The following is a 12,356-nucleotide window of genomic DNA, read 5'->3' on the forward strand; positions in this document are numbered from 1 at the left end:
AGAGAGAGCCAGATAGAGAGACACAGGGAGAGAGAGATAGAGAGAGCCAGATACAGAGAGCCAGATACAGAAACACAGGGGGAGAGAGAGATAGAGAGACACAGGGACAGAGAGAGAGAGAGAGAGAGAGAGAGAGAGCCAGATAGAGAGACACAGGGAGAGAGAGAGAGAGAGAGAGAGAGAGAGATAGAGAGAGCCAGATAGAGAGACACAGGGAGAGAGAGATAGAGAGCCAGATAGAGCCAGATAGAGCCAGATAGAGAGAGACAGATAGAGAGACAAACTTCCATCTTGTCCACCTTCCTCTCCTTAACTGTCTCTCCCCTTCCTTACGCGAGAACACAAAAAACAAATTGTGAGTTTGACCACCTGACCTACAGTGCCCTCTGTTGGAAAAATGATGGAAGCGCAGTCAAGTTATCCAAACTCTAATAAACCATAATTTTTATTTAAAAAATAGATATTTCAGAGGATGATTAACTTCTGCAGTAGGCCTCTCTCAGGACATCCCTCCAGCACTCCAAACACACACCACAGCAGACTCCTCAACGCTGCCCTGCATGACAGATTACACCAGGTCAAAGCTATCCACACCGCTTCAACGACTACAACAACCACAGAAGATGTAAGGTGTACCTTTACCTGATGGACACTGAGATGTGACCACTGTGATTCCATACAGGTGAGATCTATACAGGGGTAGATACTGGTCTGTCTGGTTGCTCTCCCCTTTGTCTACCATGACAACCCCATCCCTGAAAGAGAGACCACATCAAACCAGGACCGAGGTATAAAGAGCTCTACGCACAGAGATGTGTTGAACATCAACCCTTCCCTGTCAGTCAGGGATGAGGTCACCTCTCCCAGTCTGTGTAGTAAAGGGTGTCGCCATGAATAACGATACTGAACGGGTAGTCATCTTGACATCTGTAGATCTCTCTCCTCTCTGAACCATCGGGGGCTATGCACTCCACTTTCATGGAACCTAACAATGAAAAACTGAATATAAATGTATTCATTGATATAGTATACTGTGTGATTTCATCCGTTTGGGTCAGTATTGTTGCAGAAGATTAAAAAAGCATGTCCAGGAGACCACACCTGCGTCTGCCCAGCACACATGCTTCGTCTGGAGGTCAAGGGTCAGTCCAGTGAGTAGCGTGACCCCCTGCTGGACCAGCAATCGCCGGTTCTGACCCGACACAGAGCAGCTCTCAATCCGCGGACCGTCGCGGTTCCAGTCAGTCCAGAACAGGGTTCTGAAGTCAAGCACGACGTGTTCTAAGTTGCCACTCCCCTACCTCAAACAAAACTCTTATTTCAAAGGACCTTTGACACAACTGATGATGCTGTGATAGACGTTTTTAAAGTATACATAGTACAAAGTGCCAGCAGACATACCCACTGGTAGAGTCCACAACGATGGCTCTGGGGTTGCTGAGGTCAGAGTTGATCAGGACGGCTCTGTCTCCACCAGCCAGAGACGCCACCTCTATCCTGAGTGAGCCACTGTCCACCCAGAACAGCCTTCTGGACCGCACACACACTGCCACGCCCTCGGGACGGCTCACACCTGGACCGCAGGCAGGGCTTACTGTTACTGTCTACGTGTGTGTGTGTGAGTGAGTGAGTGAGTGAGTGAGTGAGTGAGTGAGTGTGTGAGTGAGTGAGTGTGTGAGTGAGTGAGTGTGTGAGTGAGTGTTTCCTGTTAGATGACCTGAGTGGATGATGCTCTCTGGCTGTGCTCCAGCCTCCAGTGTGACTCTGCTGATGGTGTGACTGGCCACATCTGACCAGTACAGCTGGTTTTCCCTGCAGTCATAGTCCATCCCGACCACTATGGCATCCTACCAGGTGCACAACAACAACATTAGGCCCATTGTCTCACCTCTGATCCTGACTTTGATACAAATCTATGTGCCTCATAATTCATGTTCACTGAAACAGAGTGCCGTTCGGGGGTCAATATATTTCCAGGTTTGTGCGTTAACTGCAGTAGAGCTGAGCACACCTTCAGAGACAGCAGCAGCACAGCCTTCCTCCAGACTGCCCGGTGTCCGTCCAGAGGAAGAGCTGTGATCTGGTGTCCCTGAGAAAACACCACTGCCGGCCTTGGGGGCGGGGACACAACACCTGGATGGACCAATGGCTGAGGGGCTTGCGAGGGCACGGTTGGCAGGCCTACCAATCAGAAAATAAATGTATAAGCAACATAAAGGGTGGATTTAAAAGGCTGGAGAAAACAAAATTCTAAACAAAGTTTATACAAAACGTTTTTTTTGCGGGAGGGGGGGAAAAATATGTTTTGAAAGGTAAAAACATGTGTTTTTAAAGGACTTGAGATAAAAGTTTCCAAAAAACTAGTAACTTTTTTGTGTTGTTTTGTGTGACAAAAAAAGTTTGGAAAGGTTGAAAAGAGTGAAGGATGTGTGTACGTTAGCTAGCCTTCTCTGATGAACACAGACGACTCCACCTCACAGAGCACGTGCAGGAGGAGGGGTCTCCCTTAGCGACTCACAGGAGAGAGGTGCTCCCTTAGCGACTCACAGGAGGGGTCTCCCTTAGCGACTCACAGGAGGGGTCTCCCTTAGCGACTCACAGGAGGGGTCTCCCTTAGCGGCTCACAGGAGGGGTCTCCCTTCAGCGACTCACAGGGAGGGGTGTCTCCCTTAGCGACTCACAGGAGGGGTCTCCCTCACAACTCACAGGAGGGGTCTCCCCTAGCGACTCACAGGAGGGGTCTCCCCTAGCGACTCACAGGCAGGCTTGACGACGTGTCGCGAGCGTGTTCCCAGAACCTCTCTTCCATCTGGGTCGACACACCAGCAGAAGCTGCTGTCCCCATAGCACTGGACAGGCAGGAAGTGACCCTGAGCGTCACACTGGGGGATGTAGTCCTGAGGAGACTCCTGGCCACCATACTGCTCCTCCAGATCACGCCTCCAGCGCTCACACATGCTGTCTGCCGTAGGAGGGACGGGGGGGGGACACACACCTGGAACACGTGGTCATGGGGTGATTACGTGTCCGATTGTGATGTCATCATAACACATTTGTAGTTAGGATCGGAAGAACTGTAAATATTCCCAAATGATCTCAATCACACACAACGTAGTGGAAGTGTTTCCTCATCTCTTTGAGCCACTGGATCTGCAAGCCAAAAATGTGTTTTGTGGCACGACAGCGGAGAAAGCCATTGGAATGACTGATTACAGCTGTGCTTTCAGACTACGTCATTATCTTAAATTTAGAAATGCTGTGGTTTCCTTCAGTACATGCCGTACCGACCATGCAGCCAGTGGCAACAACATCTTGATTTAAAAAAAGTTCAATCAAGAATAAGCAGTGATTAATACTAGTGACTTAATACTAGTGACTTAATACTAGTGACTTAGTATCTGAAGCCAAAAGTTGACACATATCAAAAACATACAGTGCGTGTAAAATATATGTACACTTCAAAGTGTGAAGAGGAGTGAGCATACCTGCTGTGACACAGCTGGCTGGAGGGCTGCCAGGGTCAGTCATGGTTCCTGCTCTCTGCTGCCCCCTGCTGTCCACACACCAGCACTGCCCAGTCGAGCCGTGGCACTGCAGGGGGAGGTACTGGCCGTCCTGGTCACACTGGGGCAGGAAGGCCTCCTGTGAGGGCGGGCCTCCCCAGACACCAGGCCCCTCCCCCAGCAGGCTGGCCCTGTGCTGCTCACACAGGCTCGGAGGGCGGATCACAGGCCCCGGTACCACAGCTGGGCGCGGAGCGATGACTGTCAATAAATAAGGAAGCTATCAGGAAGGTTATATGATGTTTTAGAATGACTATCTCTGTGTACTCTTTAGCCGTCATCGTGTGCGTTACATCATATGTCCGTCATGCTAAACATATTTGACCAATCAAGATAAGATATATAGGCGTAAGGTCATCCATACCTGATTGGCCACACACCAGTCCATCTCCATGGTAACCGGGCCAGCACTGGCAGTGGAAGGAGCCCTCAGAGTTGGAGCAGGAGGCTAACGGGTGGCACTGCTTCAGATAGCACTCATCAATGTCTGGCCCGGGGACAGAGACAGAAACAGTCAAAGGTTCTAACAGTCACAACGTTGGCCCTGAAACCCATCCTTGAATGGCTCGACATCAACCCACCACAGTGGTCTGTTCTCAGCCACACAGGTGTGATCTGCTCTTACCCACACAGGTTCGCCAATCAGGGTCAAACTCAAAGCCGGCGTTGCAGACACAGTGGTGGCTCCCTTGCATGTTGACACATTGGGAGTGAAGCCCACAGCTGTCCAGGCCCTCAGAACACTCGTCCACATCTGTCCACCACAGACACACACACACACACACACACTCACACAGACACACACAGAGCACATACAGAGCACATACAGACACACACAGACACACAAACACACACAGAGCACATCACAGAATGAATACAAACACTTCTGCTCTGCCAGATCTTGCTCTTGAGATGTGAGTGAACGTCACCATAACAACTGCGTCCATCTCCTCTGTATCCAGATGCACACTGGCAGTAGTAGTCAGTTCCAGTCCCAGGCACACAGATGGACATGGGGTCACAGTAGTGTGCCCCAGCAGAACATGGGTTCACCCAGTCTGGGTCAGGCAGCCCCCCTGACAACACAGAACCACAGACACACACAGACACACACAGAGCACACACAGAGCACACACAGAGCACACACAGAGCACACACAGACACATCACTTCAGACTGGCATCTTTGTTAAAACTCCCCCTCTTGCAAATAAAGTAAAAACATAAATATATAATAAACTCTAATCCTGTACTGTACTATGTGTAGCATATAGTAGTATCATGCAAATGTAAGGACAAACTAACTACTGCAGTGTGTTTGCTATAGGTGGGTAGAACACCATGTCATTTGCATGGTTGACAGTTTACCTCCCACAGGACCAACAGCGTTGGAGATGGAATACATCAGACTTTGTGTTTCCTTGTTGTACATGACCAAGAGACGCTCAGTGCTGAGCTGCTGGAACTGGGTGTCAGGAAGCCATCTGTGGGCACAGCCCTTATACATCACATCCTGACGCAGGAAGTAGGACAGCTTCTCAAACCCTCGGTTGTCAGACACCACTGAGAAGTCTCGCTGCGATGAGGAAGTCAACACTGCCAGAACAAGACCATCCATCACTAACCTCTACACCGAGGAATTATCTTCTGAACTGTTTGCAATTGATAGCTTGATTTCAGTGCTGCTTACAGAGACATTCAGTTCAAGATACAAGGCAGTGCCTGGGGGTTTCTGGTTTACCCGAGTGGTTGTATTGGTAGGTCTCCTTGTATGGCTCCAGCTGCACCGTGGCACCAGCTGGGATGAGGGGCAGCTCTCCCTGGAGGAGGGTCTCCACCCAGGCAGGTTGGAGGGAGCCCAGCCCCTGAGCTTTCTGGGTAATGGTCAGATTCTGTTTCCCGGGGTGGAACGTCACTCTTGCCTGATGTGTACACTCGCCACCTTGAAAACACAACACACCAAGGGCTTCTTGTCGCTGAACAGTTCCGTTGAAAGGTTATACGCCACAAACTGAAAGTTGACAGGCTTTGACATACCTGTGAGATGGAAGCCATTTTTGTAGTCCTGGAGCTCTTGGGCAAACAGCCAGCCGAACAGGCCAATGAGAGGGCTGACTGTCATTAGAGCCCAGCCCACCTTTTCTGGGACGGGGCTGACTGACACATGGACCCGACCATCGGCCACCACAGCGTAACCATGGAGATCCACCCCCTTCAGCAAAACCTCAGTCCCGTCCAAAGTCAGTTTCCCGCTCACCTTGCCGTTCAGCCGCTGGGGGACACCTGATAAGACACAGGTCTCTCACACCGTGCTCCCCACGCACACTGCAGTTACTCAGTGACACTGCAGTGACACTTCAGTGACACTTCAGTGACACTTCAGTCACTCAGTGACACTTCAGTGACACTTCAGTGACACTTCAGTCACTCAGTGACACTTCAGTGACACTGCAGTGACACTTCAGTGACACTTCAGTGACACTTCAGTGACACTTCAGTGACACTTCAGTCACTCAGTGACACTTCAGTGACACTTTAGTGACTCAGTGACACTTCAGTGACACTTTAGTGACTCAGTGACACTTCAGTGACTTAGTGACACTTCAGTGACACTTCAGTGACTCAGTCACACTTCAGTGACTCAGTGACACTTCAGTGACACTTCAGTCACTCAGTGACACTTCAGTGACACTTAAGTGACACTTAAGTGACACTTCAGTGACTCAGTCACACTTCAGTGACTCAGTGACACTTTAGTGACTCAGAAAAAAGCCACAGTTGCCATTAACGTATCACAAAAGCTTATCAAGTGCTTATCACCAGCCAACCACAGACAGAGACCGAACGACTCACCCTGGGGCAAGCACCGTCTCCCGTTGCCGTAGTGACCAGATCGGCAGCGGCAGCAGGGGCCTCTGGGGTGGTCTGTGCAGTAGGCGTCCTGGGAGCAGAGGTGCAGGATGTGGCCACATGCGCTTAAAGGCCCGGGGGACACAGGGGGCCTTGTGGGGGGGGAGGGGCTCTGGGTGGGGGGGGAGGGGCTCTGGGTTGGGGGGGAGGAGCTCTGGGTGGGGGGGGAGGGGCTCTGGGTGGGGGGGAGGAGCTCAGGGTGGGGGGGGAGGGGCTCTGGGTGGGGGGGGAAGAGCTCAGAGTGGGGTTCCCCTGGAGGGGGGTTCCCTGGAGGGGGGTGGAAGAGAGTTTTAGGGGCAGAACTGGAGGAGCTGGTTTGGTCAAAGGGGCATTACTGTCGGACAGGACGTAGTAATCATCCACTAGATCTGCCACAACTGAGGCGACAGTGTCTGCTGCTGGTTCTCTGTGTCCAGCCCTGGCCTTGGCCCTGGGCTGAGCCGGGGGGAGGGAGGGTCCTGGCCCAGGGCTGAGGATGTCCTCGAAGGCAGAGCTGCTACCGATCTGGAACAGCCACAGCCCTCTCACACCCGCATTCCCCTCCCTGAACAGGGGAACACAGAGATAATCGTCACAACATCATCAACACAGTGTAACATTTCATACAGCATTTGGTTCATGTGCAGAGAACACAGTTGTCCCATGTCTGTGCGCTGCCTGTGCACACTGACTGGTCCAGTCTCCTAACACTCTGCCTGTGCACACTGACTGGTCCAGTCTCCTAACACTCTCTGCCTGTGCACACTGACTGGTCCAGGCTCCTGACACTCTCTGCCTGTGCACACTGACTGGTCCAGTCTCCTAACACTCTCTGCCTGTGCACACTGACTGGTCCAGGCTCCTGACACTCTCTGCCTGTGCACACTGACTGGTCCAGTCTCCTAACACTCTCTGCCTGTGCACACTGACTGGTCCAGTTTCCTAACACTCTCTGCCTGTGCACACTGACTGGTCCAGGCTCCTAACACTCTCTGCCTGTGCACACTGACTGGTCCAGTTTCCTAACACTCTCTGCCTGTGCACACTGACTGGTCCAGTCTCCTAACACTCTCTGCCTGTGCACACTGACTGGTCCAGGCTCCTGACACTCTCTGCCTGTGCACACTGACTGGTCCAGGCTCCTAACACTCTCTGCCTGTGCACACTGACTGGTCCAGTTTCCTAACACTCTCTGCCTGTGCACACTGACTGGTCCAGTCTCCTAACACTCTCTGCCTGTGCACACTGACTGGTCCAGGCTCCTGACACTCTGCACAGGGAGAGGGTAGCTCCGCTCTTCTGAGGTGGAGCTTTGCCAGCCGCTGAAGCCTGCTCTGGCCAGGAGCTCCACACCCGGGCTGTGGGAAGTCTTGGGCATGGTCCCCAGGAACTGCAGCCCCTCGGCGGGGTACAGGAGCAGGGCATAGGAGTCCTGGGAGTCAGAGGCCAGCACAGCTTGAAAGGTGTTCATCTGAGGGACACAGAAGAGCACCTGTGTCAAAACACAAACAGCAGCTAACTGGGCTGACTTCTGTCATTTTGGAGCCACCTTCACATATTCCAAATGTCACCACATCTATAATGTGACGCATGATCCTGACCGTGTCATCAGGGAGTCCTGTGTTAGACATGTCTGATGTGTCACCTTATCTGAGGACTCCGGCAGGAAGGGGAACTCCAGGTGGCGGCCGACCTTGTCCCAGGTTGTGATCACAGCCTGTTTTGGCATGAAATGAACTTTGGGAAAACTCCTCAGGATGAGCCCAGCCACGTGGTTAAGTATGTCCACCGACTCCTCCGTCCGGTAATACACAGACCCCCTCCGCCCGCTGGTGTCTATGTCCGCCAGAAAAGGTGCGATGGCAGGAAATCCCAAAGGAAATGCCCTGTCAACATATCCACTCTCTCTGGGGGGAGGCTGCAGGAAAATGATCCCATTGGTCGCTATCTGATAAGGAAAAAATTATAGATAGAAGCAGTCTTGTTAAAATCTGGTTAATAGGTATTTTCTTTCGTAGCTCAAGGCGCTGCTATGTTTGCTGAATTAAATAAACGGACAAGTGCGCTAACGTGATTACCATAGCCTATAGGCCTACCAAAAAAATGCAGAATCTAACCAATATTTCCACATGCAGCCTACACAAACTAATACCATAATCGAATTATCTCTATTGTATATATCGTTTAAATTATATTTCAGTAACAATGTTTGTCATTTGACATGCCCTACTTACGTAAAGATCGTAGTACTGAGCGTCATAGAAAAACAAAGGCTCTTTCAAGCGCAGAACTTCTGACACTTCATCATCGCCATTGCCCAAAATTGAATCACCAAACCGCTCTCCATAAGGTAAAATAATTGCCTCACTTTGAAAGATTGTTAAGGCATAGTTCAAAAAAAGTATCTCAAACGTTCGAGAGCCCTTCATCGTGCGTCTGCTCAAGTGAATCTGGATGATAGTAATTTACCAACAGTGGAGAGGAGGCGTTGGAAGGCGGTAATTTCATGGATCCAAACCGCTACCCACAGCCTGAGAGCCTGGGACACAGAAAGTGGAGGACACATGGTGATCTTGATGTCTGATCACGTTTAGTTAAAGTAAGACAAGTCAAGGTGTAAAGTATTTTAACCTTTAACCTGAAGTGGCCTTGTGCTGCAGTGTTGTATCCTGCTGTACTTTGCGTGGTCAAAATGCGTAAAATAAAGATTTCCACTGGGAGTCACTATTTTCATGCAGTTGCCTGTTGACATTTCTTTTCTGATACGCGCTGTGTTTAGTTGAGTGACGAAGACAATCCTCCGTTGACGAAAGGTTAGCTATCACCTCCTTGAAGCGTGGGTGGGGCAATGTGAACACTTCTCCTACCATATGTGTTTGCAGCATCTGAATGTTTCCTCGCTGTCATTTGAATTAAGTCTACGCTGCTTGAGGAATGGTCATGGGGCCAGACGATAAAATATGTTATCACTCTTTCGCTGTATCACAACACGTGTTGTCCGGGAATCCCACCACATCTGCGGTTATGTTTGCCACCGGAGTTCTAGGCAACTTGTCAGCTTTGGTGTTCTTGGCGATGCGGTGTAACAAGCAACGTCTGTCTCTGTTCTACGTACTGGTAACAGCGCTTCTCATGAAGGATTTACTGGGGACCCTGTCAGTCAGTCCTCTCGTGTTGACTTCTTATGCAACTAATACGACGTTGAAGGGAATGAAGAATGGCGAACAACTGTGCACATATTTCGGATTCAGTATGACATTTTTTAGCCTTGCTACTTTGGCCACGGTGTGCGCCATGGCGCAGGAGCGATACCTCGCCATTGGTCATCCCTACTTTCACGAGCGGCATTTAAACAACCGCTGTGGCTACTTCACCATTCCTGTTATCTACCTCTGCTGCATTATTTTTTGCGTGACACCTTTCATGGGCTTTGGATCCTACGTACAGTATTGTCCGGGGACGTGGTGCTTCCTTGACATGAACCCAAAAGATCTTAGGGGTAAAGTATACGCTGGCCTTTATGCCACTATTACCCTCGTTATGATTTCGGGCACTGTACTTAGTAATATAAGTGTCATTTACCACCTCGTTAAGATGCGCCAGAGGCGCAGAGCGCGCGGGCAGTGGTCCAGACAGAAGCGGTTCTACAAGCGGTCGCTGTCTCTGACCGATGAAGTGGAACATCTACTGCTTTTGAGTTTCATCACTGTGGTTTTTTGCATATGCTCATTCCCTTTAGTGGTAAGAGGGTCTTTGATACTTTTCGTTTCTCTTCCTCACATGTTATGTCATTTTCAAACCTCGAAGTCATCATAATGAATAGAGCAGCCCTATAGCTATATCCCGCTAACCCGTGTTGTGTTTGTGTACCACTGTAGCTCAGAGTGTATTTCAACTTAACAAACAGAGCGGAGGAGAAACACTACGCCGATCTAGCTGCTCTACGTATGCTGTCATTCAACTCCATAATCGATCCTTGGGTCTTCATCATATTCAATCCTTCAGTGCTGCGGTTCTTCTGGAGGAAACTACGAAGACCCAGAACCCCTCAGCCCTCCACGATAAAGGCTTGCCCCATTCAGCCTAAGCTGGTCAACTCGAGCTCCTCAACCATGGAGGCAGCAAACATGAACGCAGACCGGTGTCATGACCCTTGAGCAGGATTATCAGTGGGGTCCTCTCCTCTGACTAGCTCGATGACAAACCAAACAGGAAGTCATCTATCTTAGTTCTGCGGTAGCAGTCAAAAAGGGAATTGCATAGAGGAAGTAGCCTAACCCTTCACATGATGTAAGATAAGCTTGCGATCATGAACTGACAATAATGTAAAATATATTTGGGTGTAGCTTTTGGATATGAATATCTTGTCTGTTTTGTTGAGCTGTTGACCAACTGATATGCGGATTGTGCAGTTTCAAAGCAACATTTTTGAATTTCTATTCATCTTAAAATAGGTTGAGCCTTGTAATATTATGATTCATTTACTGTAAAATGTTATTTCTTTGTGATACTGTGCAGTTAATTTAAAGTGAAATGCAGCATCTAGTAAATACCATACATACTGTACATATTATACATATAAGGACAAACAGGCCATCTACAAGCATTGTCTTATGCTAAGGCTGAATTTAGGAGGTCTTATTCAAAATCGTGTTCCTTTTGGTACTTTGGTTTTAACTGTTCTTAGTATGCTTGCAGAGTATTAGATGAAGATATCCTTTTTTGTATTTTCAGTTCTCTAATTAATTGAGCATGTGCTATTCTCTCAGATCCCAAAGTTGACATTCAAAAATGGTTTCCAAATCAAAATAACTGTTTACTTAAGCTACTATGGCTGTTAGCAGATAACATCTGTGAGAATTGTTACTTTCTAAAATTGTGTAAGAGCTTTGGTTTCCCAAAAACCCAAACGTGTGGCTTGAAGGTCATTTCTCCAAAGTCTTTATTCCGCTCAAATGGCATTAGACCTTTATGTAGTGTTTTGTCACTTCCAGTCTGGGAAATGAATAAGAGACGTTGAGTTTGCCATATCCTTCCTGCATTGTCCTGCCATCTTGGCTTGTCTAACTTTGAATAGGTTAGGAAACAGCTGTTATTGTAAAAGGTCTTTATAGGACTGGTTTTTTTATTACTTGAAAACCTCTGACTCACTGGGAAAGAGATCTTAAACAGTTATTTATCAAGATGGAATGCACAACCGCCAGTAGCCCGCCAGTAGTTCACACAGGTTCTCCTGGAGCATCACAAGCATACACATCTGTGTTGTGTGAACAGCTCACATAATAACATGCAGTATGTCCCAACTGGAAATCATTCACAGCCTTTGCACTTGTTAGTGTCTTGTGCTGCCCAACATTAACAAACACTGACTAGGATAAATAAAAACCCAGTGAACTGTGAACAGGACAGTAACGTGTGTGCATGCATGAGCAAGCTGGGGCAGTTTGGAAAACACAGTCAGTCTTTGAACACTGACACCTGTGGTGGTGTGCTCAATGCTGCTGCCCTGAACCATCATACATCTCTCAGACTGGGTTACAACAGCTGATTTAATATGGAATTCATATAAGTATGTCATTTTAGTCAAGCATTATGTTCATACATATTAGCACATAGATTTGAGTAGTAATAAGGATTATGTAGTGGTTAAAATAGAACAGCATTACTTGTTGTCTTAGCACAGATGGCTCTGTTCAAAAGGACGTCTGTTGCCTCAGTCGTTATTGGAGGGCTTTTCATAGACATGCAATATGGGGGGTGGGGTGGGGTAGCAACAGCAGCACTAAAATCAGCATCATCTGATATTGTGTGTGCAGGCTTCTCAGAGCTACGTCAGGCTAAATTTGCGAAGCTAGCTATTTTAGCTTCGGTTTGACACATTCAAACCAAAATGTTGCACCACCTCC

The 12,356-nt window shown here is 48.8% G+C and overlaps 2 protein-coding genes across 2 annotated transcripts; one reads left to right on the top strand and one right to left on the bottom strand.

Annotated features, from left to right (window-relative positions):
* Nucleotides 1–465: 465 nt before the first annotated feature.
* nid2b (nidogen 2b (osteonidogen)) lies at nucleotides 466–8,081 on the bottom strand. Its single transcript, XM_084700296.1, has 19 exons — nucleotides 8,022–8,081; nucleotides 7,701–7,921; nucleotides 6,815–7,015; nucleotides 6,415–6,536; nucleotides 5,599–5,844; nucleotides 5,303–5,503; nucleotides 4,930–5,157; nucleotides 4,493–4,639; nucleotides 4,189–4,317; nucleotides 3,928–4,050; nucleotides 3,486–3,764; nucleotides 2,759–2,962; nucleotides 2,012–2,181; nucleotides 1,718–1,847; nucleotides 1,402–1,573; nucleotides 1,102–1,259; nucleotides 859–985; nucleotides 643–755; nucleotides 466–551 (listed from the first exon to the last, which is right to left on the bottom strand). Exons 1-19 carry the CDS (start codon nucleotides 8,079–8,081, stop codon nucleotides 466–468), a joined length of 3,117 nt encoding a protein of 1,038 aa, XP_084556422.1.
* Nucleotides 8,082–9,341: 1,260 nt separating this feature from the next.
* On the top strand, nucleotides 9,342–11,483 carry ptger2b (prostaglandin E receptor 2b (subtype EP2)). The gene is made up of 2 exons (XM_084700757.1): nucleotides 9,342–10,191; nucleotides 10,329–11,483. Exons 1-2 carry the CDS (start codon nucleotides 9,385–9,387, stop codon nucleotides 10,605–10,607), a joined length of 1,086 nt encoding a protein of 361 aa, XP_084556883.1. The 5' UTR covers nucleotides 9,342–9,384; the 3' UTR covers nucleotides 10,608–11,483.
* The last annotated feature ends 873 nt before the right edge of the window (nucleotides 11,484–12,356 follow it).

The sequence above is a fragment of the Hypomesus nipponensis genome, chromosome 6 (assembly GCF_054491055.1).
Source record: "Hypomesus nipponensis isolate SF chromosome 6, ASM5449105v1, whole genome shotgun sequence".
NCBI lineage: Eukaryota > Metazoa > Chordata > Actinopteri > Osmeriformes > Osmeridae > Hypomesus > Hypomesus nipponensis.